The 27362-nt window shown below is 51.3% G+C and overlaps 3 protein-coding genes across 3 annotated transcripts in view; 2 read left to right on the top strand and 1 right to left on the bottom strand.

Annotated features, from left to right (window-relative positions):
- The window catches only part of MED12 (mediator complex subunit 12), a 34945-nt gene extending 12484 nt beyond the window's left edge, over window positions 1-22461 (bottom strand). The window contains exons 1-26 of the mRNA XM_026040923.1: window positions 22363-22461; window positions 21537-21641; window positions 20519-20710; window positions 18647-18806; window positions 17218-17393; window positions 16843-16953; window positions 15988-16242; window positions 13868-14014; window positions 13489-13588; window positions 12920-13056; window positions 11940-12071; window positions 11475-11601; window positions 10591-10820; window positions 10138-10218; window positions 9083-9256; window positions 8626-8770; window positions 7598-7716; window positions 7329-7472; window positions 6396-6559; window positions 6002-6133; window positions 4546-4773; window positions 4214-4358; window positions 3825-3945; window positions 3082-3183; window positions 2267-2380; window positions 1788-1951 (exon numbers count right to left, since the gene is read on the bottom strand). Coding sequence (XP_025896708.1) covers window positions 1788-1951; window positions 2267-2380; window positions 3082-3183; window positions 3825-3945; window positions 4214-4358; window positions 4546-4773; window positions 6002-6133; window positions 6396-6559; window positions 7329-7472; window positions 7598-7716; window positions 8626-8770; window positions 9083-9256; window positions 10138-10218; window positions 10591-10820; window positions 11475-11601; window positions 11940-12071; window positions 12920-13056; window positions 13489-13588; window positions 13868-14014; window positions 15988-16242; window positions 16843-16953; window positions 17218-17393; window positions 18647-18806; window positions 20519-20710; window positions 21537-21641; window positions 22363-22461 — 3804 coding nt within the window. The remainder of the gene's footprint in view (window positions 1-1787; window positions 1952-2266; window positions 2381-3081; window positions 3184-3824; window positions 3946-4213; window positions 4359-4545; window positions 4774-6001; window positions 6134-6395; window positions 6560-7328; window positions 7473-7597; window positions 7717-8625; window positions 8771-9082; window positions 9257-10137; window positions 10219-10590; window positions 10821-11474; window positions 11602-11939; window positions 12072-12919; window positions 13057-13488; window positions 13589-13867; window positions 14015-15987; window positions 16243-16842; window positions 16954-17217; window positions 17394-18646; window positions 18807-20518; window positions 20711-21536; window positions 21642-22362) is intronic.
- A 955-nt stretch (window positions 22462-23416) lies between these two features.
- IL2RG (interleukin 2 receptor subunit gamma) lies at window positions 23417-26535 on the top strand. Its single transcript, XM_026040922.1, has 8 exons — window positions 23417-23498; window positions 24981-25071; window positions 25136-25320; window positions 25404-25546; window positions 25622-25784; window positions 25992-26094; window positions 26174-26258; window positions 26344-26535. Exons 1-8 carry the CDS (start codon window positions 23417-23419, stop codon window positions 26533-26535), a joined length of 1044 nt encoding a protein of 347 aa, XP_025896707.1.
- Window positions 26536-26794: 259 nt separating this feature from the next.
- The window catches only part of CUNHXorf65 (chromosome unknown CXorf65 homolog), a 1557-nt gene continuing 989 nt past the window's right edge, over window positions 26795-27362 (top strand). The window contains exons 1-4 of the mRNA XM_026040921.1: window positions 26795-26819; window positions 26904-26990; window positions 27068-27202; window positions 27278-27351. Of these exons, the coding sequence (XP_025896706.1) occupies window positions 26795-26819; window positions 26904-26990; window positions 27068-27202; window positions 27278-27351 (321 nt within the window). The remainder of the gene's footprint in view (window positions 26820-26903; window positions 26991-27067; window positions 27203-27277; window positions 27352-27362) is intronic.

Raw genomic sequence — 27362 nt, 5'->3', positions numbered from 1 at the left:
CACTACTATTCTCTCTCAAAACTCCTCTTGCTTGTGGATTTAATATCTCTATCTCTGGGAAGGCTGATTTGCTACTAGCCCAGCTTTCCACAGAAATTCAGTAGGACTTTGCCTCTGATCCACTTTATATTTAGATAATCTCACAAGTAGGAAGTCAACTACCATCTTCGCACTTGAAAGACTATCAGCCTGTCTCTTCAACGTTTCTTTTTGAGCACAGAGCCATCTCCTCGGGCTCCGTTTCACTGAAATGGAACCCTTCATGTGTCTCTTCTCAGGAGAGGACTACAAACACTTTTTTTTCCTTCTCTCCTCTGAGCATTACGGACGACTCCACTACGCTAACTACCAGATTAGGTTAACAGCTCTGACTCCAGTCTCCCTCTTGGTTCTCGCTTACAGCTCTGACTTGTTACAGATCCACGAAATCAATTATGGTTATGTTTATTAATTCAGATAGACTGAAAGGGAAAACAGCATTTACAACATAATCCTTTGCACCTAAGAAACCTTTAACCCAGTTCTGTAATCCACTCCTTTATCCTCCTCTCAGGATGAAGTCTAACAAGAAGTGCACACCTGAACGGGAGAAGATATTTTTCCAAGTTTGAGAAGTGACCACACGTGGTTTAAAGCAATCTAGAGCCCCTTCAGAACTGATAACACGAGTTCTGCAACATCTCTCACTTGGGCTAGAGATGCTGGTGGCAGACACAGCTTTGCTCACCTCCTACAGCTGCAAGAGCCCTGACACAATTTGGTGGCACGCTCTGGCATCTGCTCAAACACTTGCTCCTACATATCCAGTGCTGCCAACAGTTGCTGTGAGCGGGGATATCTGACACTCTATTTCCTCCTGCACACATACGTGCACACACACGAACACCCACATTCTGCCTGCTGTGCGTCCTTCCTACGTAGCCTGGGACCAGCAAGGGGAGATCTATTTCTGTCAGTGCTGCAGTCAGGTTTCAGCACAAAGTAGGTTGAATTTACACTCCTAAGTAGGCAGCTCCAGCTCTTCTGGAGGCTGGTAATGCTGCCGTATAATGAGCCAATTAAAAAACAACATCACAAAGCACGAGGCCGACACAGCACTGAGTGGAAAGCAGGTTTCAGCTTGTGACACTGCTTCTTCCCTGCTGACAGAATAAATTTGTAACCAAGGCTGAGGACACCCTTCACCACTCACTCAGCTTCACACAGTAATGGCAAGAGCCACTCCAGCCGGCAACTAAGTACATTATTAGCTAGCTTTCACTTCTTCAAATGTCAGTTTTCCAAAGAAACAGAGTTACTGGTGCTGTCAGATTAGGGCTGAGCAAGACACTTTTGTTGTCGTGCCTTTAATTAACTAAACAGGGCACAGCAAAGCCTAGGGATACATTAACAGCCTAGCTGTAAGCAATACTTAAGCTACACTCTGAGAGTCACCATTTATCACCTCAGCGAGCCATCTTGCTCCTGCTTATCTTCTCTGCCTCCAGCAAACATCTCAGCAACCCACTTGGAGCCCTCCCCTTCTTGGGCACGAGCCCTGTGCCGTTTCCAGAGCAGAGGGGATACGCAGTCCCTGCATACATTATTTAAGGCTCAATTCTTGACAGCTCTTCAACCCTTTTTGCTGGTGATGAGCAATTCTCAGCGCCATCACATGGCAGAAATGCATCTGGTTCTTTACTAATATTGCAATAAAATACCTGCCAAGATCAATCTGAAAAAAATCATATGGAATATACCTGTCTGCAGAAGGGACAAGGACAAACCCAGAGTTGGGACAGACTCACCTGTTGACAGATACTCCTTAGTACATACTTGGCATAAATATCCAAGCTAGCTGTTTCTACAGTAACTACCCGACCACCAGCCTTCCTGGTGCCCAGCTCATCATCCATGAGATCATCGACGCCTCCAGGGTGGGAAAAGCCAGAGCCTTTCAGTTCTGCATCTCCTACAAGGAAGCAGCAAGCGTCACTTAATCACCAAGCCCAAAACCCGATGAAAAACACAGCCTGACCTCTCACTGCAACCTCTCCCTGTGATCAGCAACCTCTCTGCAAATGAGAGAGAGATGAAGCATATTTATAGCTCAGCCAGAGGGTGGCAGACAAACTAGTCACATATCCACTAAAACACATCTTCTCTGCTCTGTAAAGTCAATGCATGTCTATCCCTATGTAAAACAATGTTTCTCACCCATCCCACTATATAAAACAATCAAACAAGCATTTTTTCCTTAAAAGTTTGGGCTGGCATAGGTACATACCCAGCACAAACACAGCCTTCAGGACTGCAAACACTGCTCCATCCACAATGCGGTTCTGGGAAGCTGCAAGTAAGTGGCGGTCGCAGGAGGAGCGGATTCCCACCGTGGGTTTGTCTGCAAAGACAACAGGGAAGGGCAGCATCCAGCAAGGGAAAAGAGAGGCTCCAGAGCCGCCAAATTGTATGTCAGACACTTTAGCAGGATCAGACTCGGAAAATCCTGAGGCTAGTCCTTCTCCCATCCTTAACATGGGGTCAATTTAATTAAGTATAGGACAAAGTGTCCATCAAGCTGGGACCATTGAACCATGACACTCAAAAGTAGAACAGTGCCTGTGTCGTGAACCCCAAGCTCCAGCAGGTCCCTAACCCAGTATACGGGCTGGGTTTGGAGATCTGAGCAATCAGGACACTGATGAGGAGCCAAGAACACAGCTCCCTGGACTGGTTCCATCACCAGGCAAAAAGGGAGTGCTGTGAAACAGCAGCTTCTGGCACCAAACTAAGAGACTGTACAAAGCTATAGACCAGAAAAAGATGTAATCATTACTCCGGTGGCTTAGTGACGGCAAGGCCACCTCTGCTCATGAGTTCCTGGCCTCCAGAGCCTCTTCTCCAAACTGCCTGCCTACCATGGAAATAATGGAAGGATATTGTTCTTTGTCCTCTGCAGAAAGCAGCATATCAGACTCGGCTTGCTCTATTCACAGTAAGCAGAGCATGATCTCTAATCACAGGGCCCAGCATCTCTTTTCTTAGGGTGCAGGAGCCTCGGTGCTCTCACAATAAAGAAAGGCTCTATTTTCATTCACTTACTGCCATCTTGCTGGCATGGGTTCAGCTGCGGAGTCTTAAACAGATGGAGTAAAATCCGGCAGGTCAGACGTGCTCCTGGTTCTGAGTCCTGCTCACTGCAGGCTGTGTAAAGAGGACAGTCAACTTGAGATTTCTCAAGTACTAGGAGGGCTGACTCGCAATCCAAAAGCCATTTACACCGTGTTGCCCTGCAGCAGTTAGGGGAGAAGCTGCAGCAGACTTACTGTATTCACAAATACGGAGCACATGCAACAATTAACATGCAAGTGAGCAAATAAATCAGTATTATTCCCTAAGACATGCACTGCAGGCTGCTCTCTCCATCTTCTCAACTTCAGCCTCCCAGAGATGGGATGCTGCCATCCCAGAGCAAAGCGAGGAAGGCAGGGGGCAGAATAATGTCAGTGACCCAGACATTATAAGGCAAATTGGTCACCTGGCTGCTCCAGCCAAAATGTTAACCCAAACTGTCTGGAGTTCAGAGCTGAGTACACAGTGAGACACTGTGGTTGGTCACACTTCCCTGTCCTTATTTCAGCTTCTGCATGAACTCCACGGAGTGTGACATGGAAACCAAAAGGCTAGAAACACTCTAAAGCAAAAGGTTCAATTCCAAAGTACCAATACTGTAAGAGAAACACTGGAGAAACGTTTTGCAAGCATGAGGTTCACAAAATATTTGTGGAGCTCAGGTCTTTGGGAGTATGGAGAATAAGACAAGCTCTCTGTGGGAACGCACTTACCAGCATTGAGGAGAGAGGGGATAGCAGCACAGCGAATCAAGTCCTCCAGCAGCAAGCACTGCCGGGCTATGAGAATGGCAACGAAGGTGGCCAAGGAATCATGGAAAGATAAATCACTGACCTGGAAGAGAAGAGAAAAGTTAGTGATCACTACAGCCCCTGCCTCACTCCCGCCACCAACTTAACTAGGAGCTGGGGGACAGGGGAGTCATAACCCCAGGTCAACATCCACAGTCAACCCAAGTGGCAACAATACCAAAAGGCAGCCCCAATACTCAAAGCATCCCCCCTCCGAACCCAAAGTCCTAGCCCTTGTTCATCTCTTTTTCCTCCCAAGGGATCCCTCCACTCCTGCTCTGACTCTTCCCCTCTGAAGTGTCGGCACTTGCATCGACATTGCAGAGGAGATCATTGAAGCCACAGGTGCCGTTGTTGGAGGAGCAGCACAGGGCTTTGAGCACACCCAGCCACTCGGCGCTCAGAGACTTGCAGTAGCCGGTCAGCTCAGCACACAGGATAGCAATGTCATTCACCCTGTATGAAAAGAATAAAATAAATTACAAAGGCAGGAGATGAGCAGTTTTTTAGATACACACAGGGACAATAGTTCTGGAAGGGACCCAGCTTTGACTCTTCCTGGAAGGCCAAGCATGGGCTACTAGCTTTCCTAGCCTCCCTAAGGATTTTGTCCCTGTGAAACTCTGCAGGATTTTCATCTCACCTGTCCGGGTCATGGTGTCCCACACACACGTGCATGAGTGCGTTGCACACAAAGCTGTAGCGGTTGGCTGGGTTCTCATTGAGGCTCTTGCCCAGGTTGGTGTATGTAAAGTTAAGTGCAGATGGGTTCTCAATAGTGTCGATCATGAACTCGGGTTCCCACAGCATGTTGGAGTCGGATGGCTCCACGTTGCAGTAGATTGTGTTCTTCACCTTAGAGCAGAAGTCACTGAACGAGAGAGGACAGAGGGGTCAGGAGCACAACAGACATGTCTCCAGTGATGTCAGCAAAGCAATGCTGCCAAGATAAGCCCAGCCCTGGGCAAGTGTACTTGGGAGACTTAAGATCAGTTTGCACTACAAAGCTTCTCCCAGAAGAGTGAGGCTGGATCTCTGTGGTAGAAGCACCTGCAAGGTGATACCCCTGAGCTAGGATACCCCTAGCTCAGTCTTTGGTGTTAAAATAGCAAATGCCCCAAAAAGAGTTTGAGTGACACGTGACAACACCGTCCCAGCATTCTTCCGACCCTAGCGAGCTGCCTTAGACACTTTCAGAGCATGAGGAGATGCTCAGTGGACCTTCTTCCCATGAATTTGTCTACCTACCTATTTTTTGTATCCAGTAGACTAAGCTCATGCTATGGAATGAATTCCGCAGCTTAACTCAAAGCAGGATTGTCTTTTGTTCTGAATCTAACATTTATTTTCAATTCATACTTCTTCACGTCGGTTTTGTATGGCATACTGACAGTCCATTTTCCATAGCAATCGGGATTTATCAACTTCCGTCAAATCCCTTCAGGTCTCTCCTGCATGAGGGTAGATCCACTCTATGAGGCATAGGCCTCAAACTAGCCACTCCAGACCTCTGGTTATGCATCCACTCAGTCTCCTGTAGACCTTCCCAGCTCCACAATGCTTTTGGAGACAAGGAATCTCAAACCACAAGAGTTGCAACAAAATTTGCACCTGAATTCTATGGCTGCATAATGATGCCCTCTGCTCTGTTCTTCATTCCTTTCCAAACAACACGGTGGCAGGAGAGCAAACCCAGAACCAAGCAGAGCAGGTTCAGCAGTAGTTCAAAGGATTTTTAGAGCTGAACAAGAGCTGAGAACAGCCTTTACAACAAGCCACTCATCAGCCAAGGCCTGGACTGAAATGCAGCCATTTGGCAGGATCAGACCTCTCTATTTTATCTTCTAGGAGTAGGACAAGAGCAAACCTGTTGGGGAGCAAAGGACTGAAAGCAATTTACCAAAGACTGCTTGAAGATCTAACAGCTAACATAGTACAACACCAGATCATTACTGCCTACAAAACAGGGACTAGTCCCAAGATTTCAGTTCCCCATTGAGAGGATTTCAGGGATCATCTCAAACAAGACCACAAGCAAAACTTAAGCCAAGGTGTCTCGCTGGTCAGCACCCACTGTGCCCAGTCTGCCGCAGACTCACCTGAAGAGCTCCCCAAATTTACTTTTGAGGTGACTGCAGGAGGTATACAGGTCGTAGAGATAAGCCAGGATACAGCGCTCGGCTGAAGAGCCATCTGAACGGTTCATGCCATGTTTCACCACCCCACACAGCCTGCAGAGAGACAGAAAACACTGCAGCAGCACGAAAAAAAAGTTTCAAGGAATATAACTTCATCACAGAAGTGTCACCCACACTTCCCCCCCAGCACACAGCAGAAGTGCCTGCTGGGTCAGGTACCCTATTCCCCTCAGATTCTGCGAGGCGAATCTTCAGGCACAAAATTGCTGCCTTTTGGGAAACATCCCTGCCCCTTTCAAATCCCAAACAGATACTGGATTTTTCTTTCTGCACAGTGAGGAGAAGCCTCCCTTACCCTTCAAAGACCTGAGCCATCTGGTCCTGGTTCAGGATAAGGCAGGAGTGGTAGTGCCGCAGCACGGCCACGATGCACAGGCACAGGCTGGTGGTGTAGCTGCCAACAAGGTCGGAGGATTTCAACAGCAGTTCTGCCTCCACCACGCTCAGCTCATTCAGCAACTGCACCCAAGGACAGAAAAACCCTTCAACAGCCACAGGGGTAAGGTAAGGTCAGAAATGGAGCAGGCACACCGTACCCACAGCCTATAGGGGCATACCCACAGCCTACAGGACCCACCAGAGCGGGGTCTGGCAGGTGCTTTTTACCTACATATGTACCCCAGGAACAGGTAACGTTCAATACTTTGGCACAAGGTCTCACACAGGCAGCACAAGATGCCAGCCAGGGCTTGGCTAGCAGAGGCAGATGATGACTCGGGCCATATGGCAGCAGGCAGTTTGTTTGGTGCTTATGTCCTTCCACAAAAATCACGCATTTTAAGGCTAATATCCTCAATTCTATCAGCACCCAGTAGACATGTAGCATAGCCAGCCAGAAATGGCAACAGTTTTAGCAGGATCCAGAGTGCAGCCTGTGCTGCCACCTGCCAAGCATCCTTCCAGGACAGCGACATGGAGGAGTCACCAGAGACAGATGACCCCCTTCTTGCTCAAAACAAGACCCTGCTGCAGCCAGAGACAGAGCTGCAAAGCAAGTCCTCTAAAGGCAACCTTGAGCCTCTGCAAAATATAATCCTCAGACCAAAATGCCTAGGACTACCAGCCACAAACCACCTATTCCTACCAGTATCCACCTAATGTGACCACCTAATCTGACTGCTTTCACGACACAGGTCAGAGAGCCACCAGTGATTCCTGCTCAGGCAGGGCTCCTGCCTTTCAGGCTGGTAGACCCATCCCAGGAAGTGCTTGGGCACTACAGGCTTACCTGGATGGCAAAGTCGATGAGACCACTGATATTGAGTGAATACTCCATCAAGTCAAAGATGAACTGCACGTGCTGCACCAGAGGCAGGTGGTATGACATGCCCAAGGCAAAGCTGGTGATTTGTTCCAAGACATTGCGAGATACCTACAAGTGCAAAAAGATACATGGTGCTAACTATCCCTATAGAAGCTCAGGCTCTTTCCCTTCAGGAAGCTGCAAAAAGACATAGTCAGGGCCCAAGGAGAAGGGCATTCTGGAGAGCCTCCTACCTGAGATGTGACTTGGTGCTGATCAAAGTGAGAAAGGTGCTGAAACTTAGCAAAGATATCTTCAGCTGTTGGGAATGCTTCTGGCTTGCTCTTCTTCCTCTTCTGGCCTTCCTCCCCACCTGCCAAAGTTGGAGAGGTCAGAAAATAGTATTAGACTACCTTGTTCTCCATGAGATGACTAGAAATTAGCCATCAGCAACTGCCAAGCCTTCAACACCACCATCTCCTGACATGCAACATAGTCATAGCCCAAATACAGTTCTTAAGACAAATAAGCACCATCTTGAATTCACACCAATCAACCACCTAGGAAGAAATTTCTAACTTGGGAATGTCACATTAACATCTAGTTTAATGCAAGTAAAGCTGTTCCCTAGAGAACTACATTCTTTTTCAGATTTCTATGGCCTCCCTGATAAAGCTAGATGTTCTAGTTGAGATGCATTCAGCCTCAGAACTTCAGAGTTTTAAAGGATTATCTTGCTACCAAGTTTCAAGCTGCTTTTCCAGGAACAAGACTGAACAAGAATTAAATAATAATAATAATAATATCAAAAAATGTAACTAACCTCTGCTGATGGAAATTAGAGATTGTCCATGTTTTTGGCACAGCTATCCAAGTCTTATACCCTATGCCTTTAGTGTGTGCCACAAGCCTAACAACATGCTACATTTAACCGAAGTCTTTGCCTAACATACAGCAAGTTCTCTTGCTTCTGTTCAATGGTCTCACTGCAAGAACAGTCTGAAAACAACAAGTTTTAGACATGGTCTCACTCTGAACTTGATATGTCTTAATCCTCTTGTGAAGAAGGCGAGTTCAATTAACTGGATATTGTTAGCAGGAAACCAAGCCTTAGTTGCTGCTCAGGACAGTTGAGAACAGAGGGTCATTTCAGACTGTCAGTGACTAATAGGGCTTACCAGGCATCGTAGATTATATAAAACCCTTTCACTGTAAGACAAAGGAGTCGGCCAACTGGAAGGGTGCTTTTTGGTCAGACAGGAGAGGCTCAAGCTCCACTAACCTGTCTCTGCAGTGCTCTTTCTGTTTAAAACTTTCAGAATATCTTTGGTTATTTTCTTGATTGTATGCCGAGCATCATCCCGTTGTTTTCCAACCCCAAACAGAACTACCAGCCGTTGGTTACATTCGTGACTGCATGATTCCTCCTGAGGAAACAAGAGAGACAATCACATTAGTAACTACCAGGCTGGACAGCTTAATTTCATTTCACATCCACAGCTTTTAAAAGCAAAAGAAAGCTTCCTCGCAAAGGCTGCTCTGGGAGTAAGCAACAAGACACCTCAAGGAGATTACTCTCCTGCAGCAGGGCAGGAAAGCAGGACTGTGCTCCTTACCCACCAGTACTGGGACAAAAGGGCACGAGGTTCAGTTCTGTTCAGTGAAGCTCATGCCTATGAGCAGTACCTTGTGACAGGAGCACAAGGCAGCAGCAAGGGGGTTAGAGGCAGGTCTCATACCTGAGGAATAGGAAAGTGCGTTGCGTACTGGATGTGCCGAGGCTGGTCGTACAGCGAGGCCAGCATTCCTTCTGCACACTTCTCCTTCAGCAAAGGCTTTGCTTCCTTTTCAGGATCTGGTTTCTCAGGGGAAGGGCTGGCTTTAGATTCACAATGCATTGGAGGAGAAAACATCTAGGGAGATGTAAGAACAAGAGCAGCAGTTATGGAACACGGTCACGCATGCATGGAAGGCAGCTGAAGGAAGTTGCATCTGCTCAGGCCTAAAAGGGAGCAGGAAGAGTGAGGACTTGAGAAATAGTCCTTCTCTTATAGCACCGGGCAAGGCACAAGGCAATGTACTACAGATATCCATTACATTTCAGTTTCTGGTTCATCTTCTATAATGAATTAAAAACAAAGGGAAATAAATAACCATTAGGATTTGGGAGGTTTTCACAAAACGAGTTATGATCCCATGAAAGCAACATAGTTTTGAATATCACAGTAACCTAATGTGTACCTTTAAAGTACAGAAATGGCTAGAGGAAATTAAGTACTCAGGGATTTTGGACGACCACACATTATTTTTGCCTGTTTTTCAAATGCTTTCAAGCATCCTGCAGTTATGAACAATGCTTGAGCACGCACTTACAAACAGCAAAAGCAAGGAATAGCAAAAGGCTATGCAGTATGATGGCAAGAGACGCTTGCCTCTCCCCATTTCATCAAGAATTTTACTGCCATCAGTGTTTGACCATGATCACTCTCCTGCCATTACCAACGTCACCCATTTCCTCCCCACTCCCAAGCAGCTTAACCCACTCAAGGACAACCAAGCCCAAGGGGTGCAGCGACCACCAGGCAGAAAGTCCCAGGAATGACTGGCACCTCTTCTCTGATGGACCCCAACGTGCAGAAACAGGTTACCTGGACCTTTTAGTTGCATCAGCTCCCTTCAGATGCAGCACTTCCAGCACATTGGCTCTCTGCAGACACCAAGGGCTCTCACAGAAGCCCCTGGACATACTGACCTACTTACTGAGTACTATGTAGGAGAAATGGCAGGGACATACCGAAAAGTCTGTCTTTTCCATGTCATCGAAAAGCACGCTGGAGTTGTGGTCGATGTCCATGGACTCGGAAAGACCTGTGTCCTGGAAATAAAAAGGGCAGTTTTTTATGTCGCAGTGACACACCAGGAAACAGGACAGGACCCCTTTACTAGAGCGCTCCACTTTTACACTACAGAGAGACAGTGCATCCCTTTACGCTGACACCCATCAGACCTGGCAAGGGAGACCCAACTGGATCCACCTATCCCTTCACATTCTGCACACCATTTCCCACTATTTAGAACATAACCTTCTAACCTAAACACTAGAAAACAGCCTGAAGAAATCAAAACTAAGAATCACTGATATATCCTCTGGCAGGTAATAGTAAAAAGGCTGCAAAGCTGGCAAGAAGGGGAAAGCACTGCTCAGGGAGTTCCCCTCGGAGGGATGCCGTGGTGCTTGTGCTCTCACCTCCAGCTTGATGCCACTGTTTCCCTCCGTCTCCTTCCTGTCATGCTCCTCAGCAGGGTCATCGAAGGGAGAGGGCGGGCGAGGGCCATGGGCGTCCATGGCAAGGTCACCTCGGGAGATGAGCGTGCACATGTAGATGTTGTGAGAGAAGACATCATGCCGGATTAATTCACAGAAGAGCAGCACCAGGTTGAAGAACTCCACCTTCTCATTTTCCTTTGCAGGATCAGCTGGATGAACAGCACAGGCAGTATTATTACAGCTTCTCTGAAACACTAAGCTTCATCAGACACCTAAACTATAACCAGAGGTGCTTCTAGAGATCTCAATATGATAAGAACATCTGATATGCAATTCTGAGAGTAGAGCAAGGGCAGAGGCCAGAAAGCTCAGTTGGATCAGGCAGTAGGTAAATAAGTAAGCAGTTTGCTAGATAGTCTCAAGAGCCAGAGAACAGGACTTTAGACTAGAAAGGCTATTCCTGAGTGTACAAACACAGTCCCTCAGCATTATTAACCGTAACCTCTCTCCCTTAATTTGTTTGTAGTACATCCACTGAGAGGCTATTCCAAAGCTTTGTCATTTACTAGTTAGAAAACACCTTCCAGTTTTCAGCTGGAATTAATTCCCAACTAAGTTATATTCATTTATTCTTGGTCAGTACTCTCTGAACAAGGACATTTCTGCATTCCCTTCCTGTCATTCAGCCCTTCAGGCTACTTTCCCACACTCTCTAAGGTTTGGTCTGTATTGCAAGGAAGCCAGAATGAGAGTCTGGGTACAAACAAAACCTATACTATAAAATAATAGCATGCAAGTCCAGAATTTTGCAGGACAGGCAATGCTAGAGGGAAACTGGGAGCCCACAGGTTCTTATTTCATACTTAGCATAGGAGCTTGAGTGTCGAGGAACTGCATAAGGACATCCTGAAAGACAGGAGCACTGGCGGCTGAGAGAGAGCCTGAGGAGATGGAACCCTTCTCATCCACAACTTCAGAGTCTCCACACCTCTGGAGAAAAGGAAAAAAAGTTCAGGCTCTCGAGACTATCTTCTTATCTTGCACTTACAGGAAACTCATCATCATCATCCAGAGATTTCAATGAACTACTGCAGCGTCCCCAGATGCTAGTACTTCTGGGCTCAGCTACCCGTCCCTAGAAGCATCCAAGAGATATACACAAAACAGCACCACATCATGGGCTCATTTATGATCTACACTGGGTTACACAAAGCAAAACCATAGCTAAGAAGTATTGTACAGATGAGCCTTTGCCTGTTGCTGCTGCAGGAGGGTAACCACTGCTATCCTTTACAGCTATTAGGTTTCCACTATGATTAAGGACTTACCTCAGCTTCTATCTCTGCCTGACGCTTTTCCAGCAGTTTGGCCACGACCATAGCCCTATGGCGCCCAGACCGTTTGTAGCTGACAGCCCATTCGCACAGCAAGGCCACCACTGCATCATCATCTGGGGAGATCTGTTCAGATACAAGCACAACAGTGAGACTGAGCCAAATAAAAGAGGTGAGTCACCCCAAGGCCTCAGGTTAGGCACCACATGGAGCCTACTTAAGTCTGCTAGGCCCCCTCCCTTACTATTGTGGAGGAGAGATGCCAAAGTAGAACCCTCCTGCTTTGTACTACTTTCCAAAGACACTCCGCTTTGAAACACGGGATGAGTCCCTAAACAATCTCCAAGCTGCTATTTCTTCACAAATTCCATCACTTTCAGCAACACATCTATGGGTTGCTAATCTTAGCATAAATGGAAACACAGTTTCTTGAAAGTATTATACCCAATATGGAAATTACCAGTCTTGCAGCTCGTTTCCAGGAACCAATGCGGTAACTGGTGCACTGAGGTCTTACACATCGCAACTGTGTCAAGCTAAGAACTTGAACTGCGAGCTCAGAGGCTGCCAGGAAGCAGCTGCCAGCCCTAAATCTGGCAAGGGCAGCATTTACTGTTCTCAGACACACAGCATGTCTTTACCATCAATCTGCTATCTGGACTCATGCCTTCTGTAAGGAGACTCCTCAGCCAGCTGTGTGCATTACCTCAAGCCTAAACACATTTGTTAGCAGAAGCTCAGACTAGTGCCCAGATCTTCATTCTCACTTCAGTGAAGATGCCTCCCCAGCACATCTCTTAAGGCAGTCTCCCTAACTTAAGGCTGCACAAAATCTTTTTCAGTGGTGATCACATATCTCGGCCAGAGGCCACTAGCTTGGCAGCCCTCTGTGGATACAGGACAGGAACCATGGAACATAAACCAGAACGTAGCCACTACCCATGACCAGGACCCAGTAGCAATGTCCAAGGCACCTCATGACTGTCTTTGGTTGGACCCAGCCCAAATATCCTGTTATATAAGGAATCCAAAGAATTGCTGAAGTCAGATCTTTCAAAGCTGTGACTGTCCAGAACTTCTAAAGTGTGCAAGACACGGCCAATAGTGAAACCTAAAACAGAACAAAGAGAAAGGTAAAAGCTTTGGTGAGCTCATGGCTCAGGAGACAGTCTAAAAGAGCTCCCAGAAAGCTGTACTGTTCAAGCAAGGGCCCATCTAGCTTAGTATCCCAACTCATACAGTGGCCAGTAACAGATGTTAGGGGGAAGTATAGAGTATGGCAAGTACACAGGACTGTGTAGTTTTCTGGTACACATTTCAAGCTTCCAGTAATAGATATTCCTACTATGTTGAGAGTAGTTGACCCATGCAAGATTTGGCACTGAGAAAGAAATTAAAAAAGAGCTTTTTGGTTCTCTTCACTGCTGACAATAAACTGAACACCAGCAAACTGAAAAAAAACTTCCCACCTGGCCACTGTTTGCTTTCTTTCCTAGGAAATACAAAGAACAGGAGAGAGAAATTTTAGCCTGGAGCAAGTTACCTGCTGTCGTTTCCTGACATTTGTCAAATGACCAGCGAACCTCCACAGCCTGGCCACGTTCCTTTATCTGCTGCTCAATTTCACGGAGCTTTGCCCGAACCTAAAAAGCAAAAGACTGGCATAAGCATACAATAAGATGCCTTAGAAGTGTTGGGTAAGAAACAGAAAAGAAAGAGCATGACAGCAGACCTACTCAGCGTTAGATTTTGTCCATCTTCCAAGGACATCACTGCCTTGTATAGAGCAGAAAGGGAGCAGTTAACTCCTCAGGAGTGAGACGGCATCTCTGGCTATGCTCACCACACAGCATGAAAAGAAAATCCTGGATGAACTAAGCCACAGCTAATATCCTGGGCCACCTCTTCTGAAGGCTGCTCACCTGCTGTGTAAAGGCTGAATTGCCCCCTGGCATGGGCAAGTTGGACGGGGCTATTGGCAAGTGGTCCAGCGGAGAGCCAGTCTTTATCCTGCTGTCCGTCAGTGAGTAGTGCCACACCAGGGCACTTGGGCAACACAGAATTATACTCTGCAGCAGACAGAAAAATCAGTATCATTGAACAAATCCAGGTCAAAACACTCAAAGTTAGGTTACTTCTTAAAGAAATACCACTCCTCTATCTTGCTGTCCAGAAACAAACTTCCCCACAAAAGTAAATATTTGTGCAGATCAATGTACTTGTCAAGCTCTGAATGAGTCTTTGGTCTGAAGACCACACTAGGATTGAAAGGAATAAACTAGTATTTTTGCTGGATTAAATTTCTTGGCCTAGATACGACCAGGAAGCCAGGGCAGAGTTCTAGGTTACTCAAAAGCAGCAACATGTTGCTGCAGGATTCCCTGCTCCTTCTAGAGTGACTGTATTTCCTATGGCTCGCACTGTCAGGGCACTCTCCACTCCTCCTGGCCCAGGTGCAGCATTTTCACCACTCATTTATGACATTCACCAACAGTAAAGCACGAGAGAAATACATGCGTCAACAGCTCCAATCTCATTACATTCTTTCATAATGACAATGATTATATATAATGATTATGGTGATTATAACAACAATACTATTACAGGTGTGCTTTCATTATTTTATGATCTCGTACAGACACCCACATAAACACAGACAAATAACTTTGCTGAACGATTCCTAGGAAACACCCCTACAAGCTCCTCGCTCACAAGGAGACAGACATGGAGACAGGCAATCAAGGCTGCTATAAGCACTTCAAATCAAAGAGCTCACAACATCTCTAACACCTGGGTAAATTATGCACAATCCTAGAAATGCCTCTATTCTTCCAGCCTGACTCTACCCAGTTCCATCTTCCAACTATCAGTTCTTGTTTGTCTTAAGCCTTATGTACTATTTGCAGGCTGGAAAATCCACAGATCTTCTATCAAAAGTTTTCTTCTGCTATATGCTAAAAAGACCAGACCATCATTGACCAAACTTCTTAACTGGGTTGTATTCAGACCCCAAGTCAGATGATTCTTTGAGGTGTATTTGCCTGCATCTTTTCCCTAAAGTAAGCTCCCCAGAACCTGCCTAGATTCCAAACAAAGGGTTTTTTTTTTTATATTCAAAAGCCATGCTTCATCACACAGAGACTGGAAAAATCATCTTGAAGTGACTACATAAGACTTAATAAAAACATAAGGGATTCTATTTAACATTTCCCTTAACCCCTTGATCTCTAGGCTCTTGCAGACAGATTCCTAGTTCTAGCGAACTGCTTCCTGGGAAGGGATGCACCTGACCTGGTCACTCTCCTCTTCAAGGAGAAAGAGGCACAACCATGAACAAACCCATTAAAATAGAACTCATCTATCTCCCTTTGACACAAAATACTGGAAGGACCGAGTTCCACAGGGACACAATAGTACTTGCCCTTAAACATCTCTTCTCAATAAGACATCTGTGACCTTGTCTTTCTGCTGCAAAGTATGACTCCCTGTTGAAAGTCTGCACCTGAAGAGTTTGGAGTCAATCCTTCTCGTAACCTACTACCACTCCAGAAGCAAGACCATACAAACAGCATTAAAATCAAGAAATACAAAGCACTCTCTCACTTCTGCCACAATTCCTTTCCCTGGATGACAACCAGTTGTCAAAATACAAAACAGTAAATGAAACATCCCTTTCATTTCCTCTCCCACAAAACTTCCCAAGGTATCCAAAACATCCGTGAGCAGAGCCAAAGGCTTTCCAGACCTCGCCACACGTAATCATTAACCCCAACACCTTTAATTCACTGACACCCTCTTCCTAGGACAACATTCAGTCCACTCAAGTCATTTTTCTCACGAAGGTCAGTTACGGGCACCACCGTAGCACTGGAGTTTGGTGCTAAAGCTCTGAAGCATCTTAGCTAAGAATTATTATTGTCATGATTGGAGATTTCTCTTCTCAGAAAGCTCTTCATCCAGCATTTAATGATTTTTCTGTGGTGGCAGAAAATATAACCCATCCCTGGCACCCCTGCTGATGCCAAGTGGTATTCAAGCCTACCTGGAGGATGCAGCTGAGCCCATACACCACGGGCCGGTGCTGAGGGCACTGCAACAGGTCACTGAAGGGGCTGGGGGGAGGATTCCCGGCAGCTGGCTGAGGGGTGGGAGTTGAAGGAAGAGCATTCCCGGGCTGTGTGGACAGGATGTGCGGGGGGTGCCCACCAGCCCCATCCAGCTGCATAGCGAGCCTGCGGGTGCAGAAGTAGGCCAGGCGTCTGGACAAGTAGGCAGACTGCACGAACTCTCCGGAGTACTGCAGGGAAAGAGGGACAAATATCCTGGTTAGGAGCAAGACGGGAGAAACCTCTGACCCTCCCACGGCCTGTGTTCTGTGGCACCGCCTTGCAGAGACGGTCGCTTTCAGAGAGCTCCTCAGCAAAACTGCCATTCCTTGGCTACCGAGCACCAGAGAAACTCTCCAAACGCTCTGCTACAGCAGGGACTTCATGCACCTCCATCTACCCACATCCAGTGTTCCCTGGGACTGGAAGCCCTGGTTAGAATATGTTGTGACAGAAGGGAAAGAAAAGGCATTTCCCTGCGGGAGCGGACAATGAATCCCAAGAAACTCACTATCACAATTTAGGCAGGGATTATCAGGCTTAGAAAAACATAGTAAGGAAGGAGGGGGAAAAAGGGAGAGAAAGTAAAAAACAGACAAAAAAAATCAGAAAAACAGAGGACATCAGGACAAAGACTTCCTTGCATTAGCTGCCAAATGACAGTCACATAGAAGGTCACTCCCTAGTGTTCTCACAGCAAGATAGTTCATCATCCCTTAGGCAGCAGGGAGGGGACTGACAACAGAGGAAGTCGGTGCTCTCCTGAAGCCAGATGGACAAGCTGTTCTCACCCGCAGCAGCAGGGGCAGGAGCATTTTCAAAAATTCATCTTCTCCTGATCGTATCTTCTCAAAGCACTCAAGGACCCAAGTCAAGAACTCGTGGCGGTCCAGCATGCCATCCTGCACACAGACAACAGCAGAGCAAGTGGACAAGAGCACAAGCAACACCCAGTGAGGCAGGGCAGATCAGCAGCAGCTACTTGCTTTCTGAAAGCAGAAATACCCTAGAAGTTTCCACAATCCTGCACCATGTTCCACCACCCAGCTCAAAACCACATCCAGGTGGTTTGTAAAAGCAGCATTTTCTACACAAATGATTCCCTTTACATAACTTTTCCTTAGTGACGCCTGCCACACACACCCGACAGCTCCCGAGTCCCTCACCTGGAACATGAACATAGCAAGTTTCTCATTGTAGTCCCACTGCTTCAGAGCCTGTTCCACCTCTTGGGGCATGGGCCCGGACGGGGAACCGCAGCCTTGCCCGGGCAGCTGCCTGTAGAACTCGGCAATTTTCTGCAGCTGCTCCGACAGGTACTTGGTGATGATCTGTGTCCACTCTGGAAAACAGGTTAGAAATGAGCACAGCAGCTGAGAGGAGCAAGGCAAGAGCTGGCTGGTGACACACCGACATCCAGAAACTTCCTACTGTTCAAGAAGGATGGAAACAAAGAGATCAGACTTTGCCTGCGGACTGGAGGTGGCAGGGAGGAAGGAGTGTGCACTGAAATAGGGAACACAGGGGAAAAAATGTGTCTGAGGAGGAAATACAGTCACGTTGTCTTTAAACATGAAATTAGAATTAAAGATTCCTTTATGGCTGTTGTTGAGAATCAGCAAGTGGAGAGAAAAGGCTTTCCAGTAGGGAGCAGCACTAGGCCAGCCTGATTTAGCCTCCTTAGTAATCTGACAGACATCAGAAACATGGGAAACAAGTCTGAATTTGTTGCCTAATCTGCTTCACATGCCAGGGTAGAGCCATGATCAGTTAATCTTCCAAATAATTATTTTTATTAAATGTAACAGTGTAAGAGACAAACTTAAAACACAAAAATGACAACACAAGTACACTCCTCTGGGACAATGAAGCTGACAAAAGCCAAAATAAAATATGCAACATTCTGAAGCAAACAGTTTTCTAAGGATTAGCAGTAGGACCAACATTCAAAGACAGGGGAGATTAAATGGAATAAGTATATCTAATAAACCGGTCAACCTCTCATAATAAAGAAGCCTATGTAATATTTAAACCTCAGCTGTTAATACTGTTTTTTGAAGGAGTGTGGTCAGACACTGTGGTGACAGCTGTACAAAGCAGAAAGCAGATAGGGGTCCTAGACTGCATTAATCTGGAGCAGGCCAGGACGCAAAGGATGTTAGAGAGAGGACCCAGTAAGGCCTAAGAAAAACAGAAATGCAAACTGGCAACGATATCTTGGAGTTCTCTGGGAAACACACTTGCCCACTCAGGAAGAAACTAATCCAGCTAAGTGACACTTCATAAAACTAGAAATCTGGAAATGCTAGAAGATGAGCAGCATATCGGGCACGAGGGGAACAGCAGGACTAATAGGAGAACAAGAAAAGAGGTAGGCACTAAGGAAGTATTTCCTGCTACCAAGACGTACTTTTCCATACAGCGCTCTCACAAGTGGGCCCTGTTGCTTTAGACAGCTACAAACCCAAACTCCAGTTTTTATTCAGCAGCAAATAAGTTCACGTTGCTTTCCAGTCTTTGTCTCGCTACTCAAGACCAGCCCGAGACAGGAACTCCAAGGCCAAACAAGAGCAGGGTGCCAGGGAAGGTGCTTACCAATGAAGGGATCGATGACATGCCGCTTTTTCACCTTGGTTTCTGTGATGGCAGCGTAATAGGCACAAGTCATTTTGATGAGCCAGGCTGCTCTCATCACCGGGACAGTGTATTTTGCCAAATAACCAAAGACCTCTTCCTTCTTGCTAAAGATGGGCACCTGCAGTGACAGAGAGGGGGAAAACAACAAGTAATGGCTTAGATAAGGATTCCAAAACAACCACACATCCTATAGGCTCTGTGAACTGTGCAGAGAAGGAAAAAGCACCATGTTGCTCTGTATTGCAAAAGACCTTCTGCAAAAATCCATTCTGGGTCAGAAAGCAACAAAACCAAAGTTCCAGGTCAATGTAACCAGAAGCGTTAAGAATTTTTTTTTTTTGTTTCTTTCAGTTTATAAGTTACATCCCTGTAAATCCACACCCTAAAGCCTGCAGGCAGCTCTGGTTATCCAGAGTGGATATGGGCAGTGAAAAAAGGCACAGACTAAGGCTCGAATCAGAAGCTCTGAGTACCTTCTACATGAGTGCAAACTGAAGAGACAGGCCTCAATTTTTGTAACCATTCTGTTTTGTTTACAGAGTCATAAAATTACAAGTGGCCAACAGAACAGAGTCAGGAAAAGAAAATTTAATATTTACATTAGGAATAAACTCATTAACCCAAGCTTCAAATTTCAAGACACAGTATCAGATTGCAAATTTATAAAACAGAAAACAACAACACATCACATGAAAGAGTAAAGTATGGAGCTTGTTTCTATAGAATACTAGACAGAGCAAAGATACAGATGGATTCACAAAGGGATCAGGTAAAAAAAAAAAAAATCATAGAAAACGAAGTCCCTAAAATAAGCACTGTTGATTCACTCACTTGCTACGTTTCTTACATTCTGATACGCTCCGATGTCTCAAAGACACAAATCAGACTGTTTGGCTACGTGAACCCGTGGCTACTGACTGCAACGTCCGGGTCTAAGCCAATGAAGGGCACAGAAACATTTCATAGTTTGGTCTCAAACTGGCTATCACACAAACTTCTTATTTTAAAAAACAAAATATGTGCCATTGCAACAGCCTGGGAAGCTATTTGGCTTTTTATATCCAGTAATTCACACTATAGCTTTTAAAAACTTGGAATCTCCCCTCAACAAGACTGGTTTTAATCTAAACAGATCAGCTGAGGGTAACAGCACTCAGCTCCTCTGAAACACATCAGAGCCTCAAAATAAGTCAGCCACAGTATAAAAACCAAACGACAACCTTCAAATAACTGACCAGAAACCAGTTCTTTGGGTGGAGGGGGCTACAACTATTGCAAAATACGTCCTGAATTTTGAGAGACTGAGTGAGTTGGGCCTGTTCAGCTTGGAGAAGAGAGGCTGAGATGGGATCTGATTAATATGTGTAAGTACGCGAAGGAGGAATGTAGGGAGAAGGGGTCATGCTCTTCTCATTGGTGTCCAGTGATAGGACCAGAGGAAATGGGTATAAATTGAAACACAGAAGTTCCATCTCCATATGAGGAGGAACTTCTTTACTGTGAGGGTGACAGCAGTGGAACAGGCTGCCCAGGGAGACTATGGAGTCTCCTTCTCTGGAGGTCTTCAAAACCCGCCTGGATGCCACCCTGTGCCACATGCTCTGGGTGTCCCTGCTTGAGTAGGAAGGCTGGACTAGATGGTCTCCAGAGGTCCCTTCCAACCTTGAACATTCTGTGATCCTGTGAATTTGTTCTTCAAGCTGAACACGCTTCAAGTGATTTGTGAGGAAGAAACTTCTCCCGAGAGTAAAGCCTTCTACAAAATGAAAATTTCAGAAATAAGCAGAGATAACAACCTCGTGCTGCCAGGCAGCCTCCCCTGTAACCTACCTTTTTGGCAAGGTGAGTGAGGGGCTTAGTTCCAGCCAGATCCGTGAACCAGTTGTTTATGGCACTCTGAGAACGTGCTGTTACCAGCCAGAAGTTATCCTTCTGATTCACCTGGGGTTTCCGTCTTCCTGTGTCCGGCAACGTATTACAGCGCAGCTTCTCTGCGATAATACTGCTAAAGTTTGAGCTGATCTGAAGGGGGGAAGACACGAAAATAAAACAACAAATTATATTTTATAGCTCATAGGCCTATTCTACATGCTTAAAATCCTCCCTCTCCTTTCTATCTGGCCTTCCTACCAGGATTCTCATTAGCATGAGCTTTTGAAACATAAGCACCTGCCACTAATTCCCTCTGTTGTATCTGTAAAGAGGTAACATATCAGGGTAACATCATATGGGGTGACTGAACGTTTTCAATAAATGGGCAGAACCCAAGTTCAGAAGGACAAAAGTCTTTATACAAAGATAAGTCAACCCAGCTAGAAGGCCATGGCATGGACGTCAGCCAAAGAAAACAGAATTGCTTTCAGAATTGTGCTTACTGATTTCTTTCCATTCCACTTTACTATTACTCCTCTTGCGAGGGAGAGGAGGATGTGAGAAATCTTTAGTTCAGAGACAGGAAAGATGAAGTTAAGGTCTGTTATATAACTCCTTTGTTTAAGCCACCAGATGTTCTAAGAAATCCTCTATTCAAAGACATAACCCAACCAGTTTGGAGGAACTTTCCAGCTACTGATACTCCAGTCTTCTGTTTTAATTGCAAAAATCTAAGGACTCCTAGGTAAAGTTTAACAAAGAAGGCAGGTTTGACATAACAGTGCACCTATCAAAACAAGAACCTGCTCCCACACCATTCCAGAAGAATGCAAATAAATGCAGAGCTCCAGTTCTCTAGGGACAAAGGTTCCGTCCTAAATTATCCATCCTAAAGAGAAAGAGCTCCTAGCTACGAACACAAGGAAGGCACGAGACCCAGAGCTGCGGCAGACCCCTGCGCTCAGGGGGCCCTCACCTTGGCGGGATTAAAATTGACATTTTTGGCGCTGCCGTGTTCATCCCCGGAGACGGCCGGCTGGTTATTGAAACCTTGCTTGACATTTAGAGCAGTCAGCTCATCCTGCGGGAGAAAGACGATCAGCGGTGCCCGGCAAGGCGGCCCCTGCCCCGACCACCCGCCCGGGCCGGGGAGGCTGCGGAGGCCCCGGCAGGAGCCGCTCCAGGCCCCGGGCCCCATGCCGTGCCCGGGACGTGGGCTTGGCGAGGGGATTTGATGACCGGGCAGGAGGGCTGTGCACCCACCCAGGGGAGAGCAGCCCGGGAGGGTGCGAGGGGTCCCTCAACCAGGCCCCAAACCCGGCCACAGGGGTCCCTAAAACTCTCCCCTGGGGAGTTCAACCAGGGGGTTCCTTCCCCAGGCCCCAAACCCAAACAGAGGTTCAGGGCTCCCCAGGTCCAGGGGTCCCCAGGTCCCCCTGGGGAGCTCAACCAGGGGGGTTCCCCAGGCCCCAAACTCAGCACAGGGGGTCCCCCCATCCCCCTTCCCCCCAGCAGCTCAACCAGCGGGTCCCTTCATCGGTCCCCACATGCGGCCAGAGGGGTTCGGGGATTCCCCTCCCCGGGGGGGCCCAACCCGGGGGGGGCCCTCACGGGACGGGGGACACCGGGTCCCCCCCCAGCCGGGGGGCCCGCACCCGGGGAGCCCAAGCGGGGGGCCCATTCGCCCGGCCCCACAGCGGGTCAGGGGGACCCCGGACGCCCCACAGAGGAGCCCAACCGGGGGGTGCCCACACCAGGCCGCGGCAGCCCCGGGGTCCCCCCACTCCCGGGCCGGGCCGCACCTCCTTCTGCTTGGGGTCCTGCGGGTAGACGTCGGGCGGGCCGAGGCGCGGGCGCTTGAGCGGGCGGTGCTCGTAGCTGAGGACACCGAAAGCCGCCATCCCGCACCGGCCGGCGGGCGCAGGCGGCCGGGCCACAACAAGGACCGCCGGGGCCGCCCGCGCCTGCGCCCTGCGCCGCCGGGGCCGCCCGAGCGCCGCCGGAGACGCCCGAGCGGCGCGACGCTGTCACGGAGACAGCCGAGGGCAGCCGGAGACTCCCGAGTGCCGGCCGAAGGGGAGGCGGACATTGCCGAGGGAAGGCGGAGGGTGACGAATGAAGGCGGAGGCTGCCGAGGGGAGGCGGAGGCTGCCGAGGGGAGGCGGAGGCTGCCGAAGTGGGGCGGAGATTCCCGAGCGCCTTCGGCAGGGTCCGAGCCTGTGTAGGCGGAGGCGGAAAGTGTCGAAGATGGCCGGGACTGCCCGAAGGGAGCGCGGCGGCGGCGGGCGCCCCCTGACGGACGCAGTGCGCCTGCGCCGTGGGGGATGTCACGTGACTGTCTCCATCCCCGCTCCCCATGGCTGCCCCATTAGTGCCCCACGTTGGAGCCCCCTTGGCCCCTCTCCGTGTGGCCACCCCCCTAACGACCCCCCATTGCTGCCCCAATGTCATTACCCCAGTACTGTCCCCATAAGCACCCCTGTTACCATCCCCCTATGATGACCCCCCATAGCTGCCCCCCATGAAGGACCCCATAGCCACCTTGCCCCACTGAGCAGGGCAGAACACCCCCCAGCCCCCATCTCTGCACAGGGACAAAACACGAGCCCTCGTCCCCATGTGCCTGGTCACCCTGTCACACATGGGGCGATGGACGCTCCGTGAGGGACAACCACGGGGCGGGCTATGGGGCGCGCGAGGGGCACTGCTATGGGGCGAGGGGCATGGCCGCAGTGGGGCACGGTGCAAGGCCCCGGGACCCACGGCAGCGGGGCGGGCCGGGCGCGTGGGGCGGCGCCGCGGGGCAGGAAGCGGCGGCGGGCGCAGAGCGCGGCGCCGCGGTGCCGCTCGCCCGCCATGCCGCCCGCCGCCGCCTTCCTCGCGCCCGCCATCCTCATCGTCCTCCTCGCGCGCCTCGCCGCGGCCGCCAGCCCCACAGGTAAGGGGGCACGGCTCCCCGGGACAGGACCGGGAGGGCCAACGCGCATCCCTGTGGGGCTAAGCAATGGCGGATCGGTGGATGCATCGCCCTTCCCAGTGTCACCATCTGTCCCAAGGGGGTTCCCGTCCTGGGAATGCCCCTTCCCGGCCTCGCCACGCGCCTCCTCGCTGCCGGCCAGGCACCGGCACTCAGAACCATGGAAAAAATGGTTCCTGACCACATTTAACCTCCCTCTGCATTCGTAGCTATTTTCCAGTGGAAGGTTCGCGGCCTCATGGCTTTGCGTCAGTCAAATCCTTGATTTCCAAACAAATCCAGCCACTTGCCAGCAAATCCACTTGCCAGCGGCGCCGAGCCACCGGAGCGGCTCTCACTCGACACACGCCTCCTCGGTGGCTTTGGGTTTCTTTGGGTGGAAAGTGGTAAACAGGCGTTTCCTCTGGAAAACGGTGTTTATGGAAAGCAGGGCTCAGCCGGGAGCAGCTTCCTGCGCGTGGAGCTGCTAACCGGAGCGGGAGAGCGGCCCCGCAGCATCCAACGGCTCCGACCTCCCCCGGGAAGGTGCTGGGATGAGCGGAGCTCTGGTTGCCGTATCCCAGCTCCTTCACTCGCAGGTGGAGCAGGCCTGGCTTCCCTGCTTCCCTGCGGCTCGGAATATGCTTGGCACCCACTTGGGTGGTTTTAGTGGGAAAAAGGGTGATTTTCCACGCGGCTGCTGGGGAGGCCAGTGTGGCCGGGGCCCGTTGAGCCGTTTTGGAGCCCGGTTCCGTGGGCCTCGCCGGCAGCCTCCGCCGGTGCCGGGGTGCCGGGCCGGACGTGAGGCGCATCCGCCCGCCGGGATGGGAGCCGAGGCGGCCGGCGCCACAGGAAGGAGGGGGCAGCGCTGGCACCGCAGGCTGCTTCCTGCCCGCGCCAAGGCGCCCTGCACCCGGGGGCTCCGCGTTCCCCAGGGGCTCCATGTTCCCCGGAGCGAGTGCAGGCGCTGTCCGCTCCAAGGGGCGGCGGAGCAACCTCCGGCCGCGCGGGCACGGGGCTCCTGCAAGCCCCGGGGGCCAGGAGGTGACGTGGGGACACCCGGCGTGGGCGCCGCCGGGTTCCCTGCAAGGCAGGGAGGTGGAGAAGGGGGTTCGTGAGCTGCAGTTTGGCCTTTGCGCCCGTGCCGTGACTCAGCCCGCAGCGGGATGGGGACAGCCAGCGGGGATGGCCAGGATGGGGAGGAAACCTGGCGGGAGACATGCAGCAAGAGGAGCCACCTGATGAAGACGCTTCGGTTGAGGCTCTCTGGAAAAACTTTGGGTTTTGGGCCCTGGCAGCAGCAAACGGGCGTCAGCGCTGCCTGCACACGGCTGCTTTGGGCCCCGCGTGGCCGGGAAGCTGCAGGGCAGGAAAGCCCCTTCCTCATGCACAGAACATCCATCGGTGCCGTGGAGGCACGAGGGGATGCAGCTGAGCGCTGCAAGGAGCCGCGTGTCCCCGCAGGGGTGGAGTGCGTGCTCTTCAACGAGGAGTACATGACCTGCACGTGGGGCACCGCCGAGACGCTCAGCACCAACTACTCCCTCTACTACTGGTGGGTGCGGCGCGGCGGGCGCGGGGCGGCGGCGGGCGCCGCGGTGACGTGCCCCGTGCCGCAGGTACGAGAACCGCTCGCCCGTGGCGGAGTGCAAGCACTACGTGCGGGAGCGCGGCGTGCGCGTGGGCTGCCGCTTCGCCGGCCGCGAGCTCGTGCAGTTCCAGCCCTTCCGCGTGCGCGTCAACGCCAGCGTGGGCGGCCAGAGCCGCGAGATCCCCAGCGAGCGCATGGAGCTGCAGGACCTGGGTGCGGGGATTGGGGCGCGGGGGGCGCGCGGGGGGCACCCCGGGGGCCGCGGCTCACGCGGCGGTGCTGCCCGCGTCCCGCAGTGAAGCCCGAGGCGCCCGTCAACCTCACCGTGCGCAACCTGAGCAGCAACGAGCTGGAGCTGCGCTGGAGCTCGCCCTACCCCAAGGCCTGGTGCCTGGAGCACGCCGTCAAGTACAAGAGCAACAAGGACACGAGCTGGACGGTGAGGGCCGCCCGGGCGGGCTGTGCCCCCGCGCGCCCGCCCGCCCTCACGCCCGGTCCCGTTCTCTCTCGGCAGGAGCTGGGCGTGAAGAGGGAGATCTTCTCGCTGCCCAGCGTGGATCACGAGAAGAGCTACACCTTCTACGTGCGCAGCAAGGTCAACAGCTACTGCGGCAGCACGCGGCTCTGGAGCGAGTGGAGCGTGCCCGTGGCGTGGGGCAGCGACGGCACCGGCAAGGGTGGGCACCGCTGCAGGGCAGCCCCACGGGGGGCTGCGTCTCACGGAGTTCAGCACCCCGGCTGGTGGTGCCAGGCACCTTTAGCCACCCGCAAAGCGGGATGGCTCCGGTGCGGGGATGCTGGGATGCACGGGTGGCCGTGGGGCACCTGGAGCGGCTCCTTTCCTGGTCCTCCGGCGGGGCCCGCATCACCGCAGCTCCTTGCAGGTGCCCCGGGGGAGCACTGGCTCTGGATCCACACCGTCTTCATCCCCGTCATCTCCTCCCTGCTCATGCTGGTGCTCATCGTCCTGCTGGTCCGCATGGAAAGGTGAATGCCTGGGTGGGCACAGGGATGGGGGCAGCGCTGCAGGGCAACCCTTCCGCTCCAACACGCGCCTCCCGCACAGGGTCTGGGTCATCTTCATGCCCAGGATCCCCAATCCCAGCAAGAACTTCGACGAGCTCTTCATCACGCACAAAGGCAACTTCCAGGTAAGTAAACAGCGGGGCTGGTTTGGGGGTGGGCGCGGGGGGAGCTGGGCGGATCCATCCCCCCTCATCCCATTCTTTCCCGGAGGAATGGGCCGGCGTCCCCAAGGACGTCGTGGAGAGCTTCAAGCCCAACTATAGCGAGAGCATCTGCCACGTGAGCGAGGTGCCGGCCAAGGAGGGCGCCGAGCCGCCCTGGGAGGGCAGCGAGGGGCCCGCGGCAGCGCCCGCGGGTGCCCCCGAGCGCGGCCCGCAGCACAACAGCTACGTGGCAGTGTGAGCCCCGCGCCGCCTGCCCCGCCGCTGCCGCCCGGGCACGGAGCACTGCGCGGAGCGCGGAGCACTGCATGGAGCACTGCATGGAGTGCTGCATGGAGCACGGAGCACTGCATGGAGCGCGGAGCACTGCATGCAGCACTGCACGGAGCACGGGTGCATTGTGCAGCGCGCACTGCGCCCCGCTGCCGCCGGCAGCCCCGCGCGTCGCCCGCAGCGAGCGGCCGCAATAAAGCTGCGCTTGGCCTCGGCTCCTCTTCACCATGTTCATCTGCGTGCGGCACGGCGGTGAGTGGCGGCACGGGGCACACAGGGGCCACATCACGGGCACCCCCAGGCCTTGGCCACCCCTGCACCACGGCCGCCCCACAGACAACCAGCGCTTCCTGGCCAACGCCGACTGCCCCGTGCTGCTGCTGCTGCCCTACGTGCGGAGGAAGGCGGCGGTGCCCGCGGGCGGTGAGCGAGCACGGCCGGGGCCCGGGGGGGCCGCGGTGCCGCCAGGCCGCTCCGCACGCCCGCGCCGCCTCTCGCAGTCGTCATTGACCTGTGCGACGCGCTGGGCACCCCCAAGCTGCTCTTCCAGGCCAAGGCGCAGAGCGAACGGGCCAGCAAGTTCTTCCCGACGCCCGGGCCCTACTACGTGTGTCGCGTGGAGTTCGGAGCGCCTGGTGGGTGTCCCGCGGGCAGCCCCCCGGGGCCCGGGGAGGCCGTGGCCAGCGTGCCGACGTGCGGGCGCCGCGCAGGCACCGCGCACGAGCACACGTACCAGGCCCTCGTGCCGCTGCTCAAGGAGCCCAGCGCCGAGCTCACAGGTCGGGCCGGGGCCGG

The sequence above is a fragment of the Nothoprocta perdicaria genome, unplaced genomic scaffold, assembly GCF_003342845.1.
Source record: "Nothoprocta perdicaria isolate Ctin4 unplaced genomic scaffold, notPer1 scaffold_270, whole genome shotgun sequence".
Taxonomy (NCBI): domain Eukaryota; kingdom Metazoa; phylum Chordata; class Aves; order Tinamiformes; family Tinamidae; genus Nothoprocta; species Nothoprocta perdicaria.
This window is presented reverse-complemented; position numbering and strand designations above follow the sequence as displayed.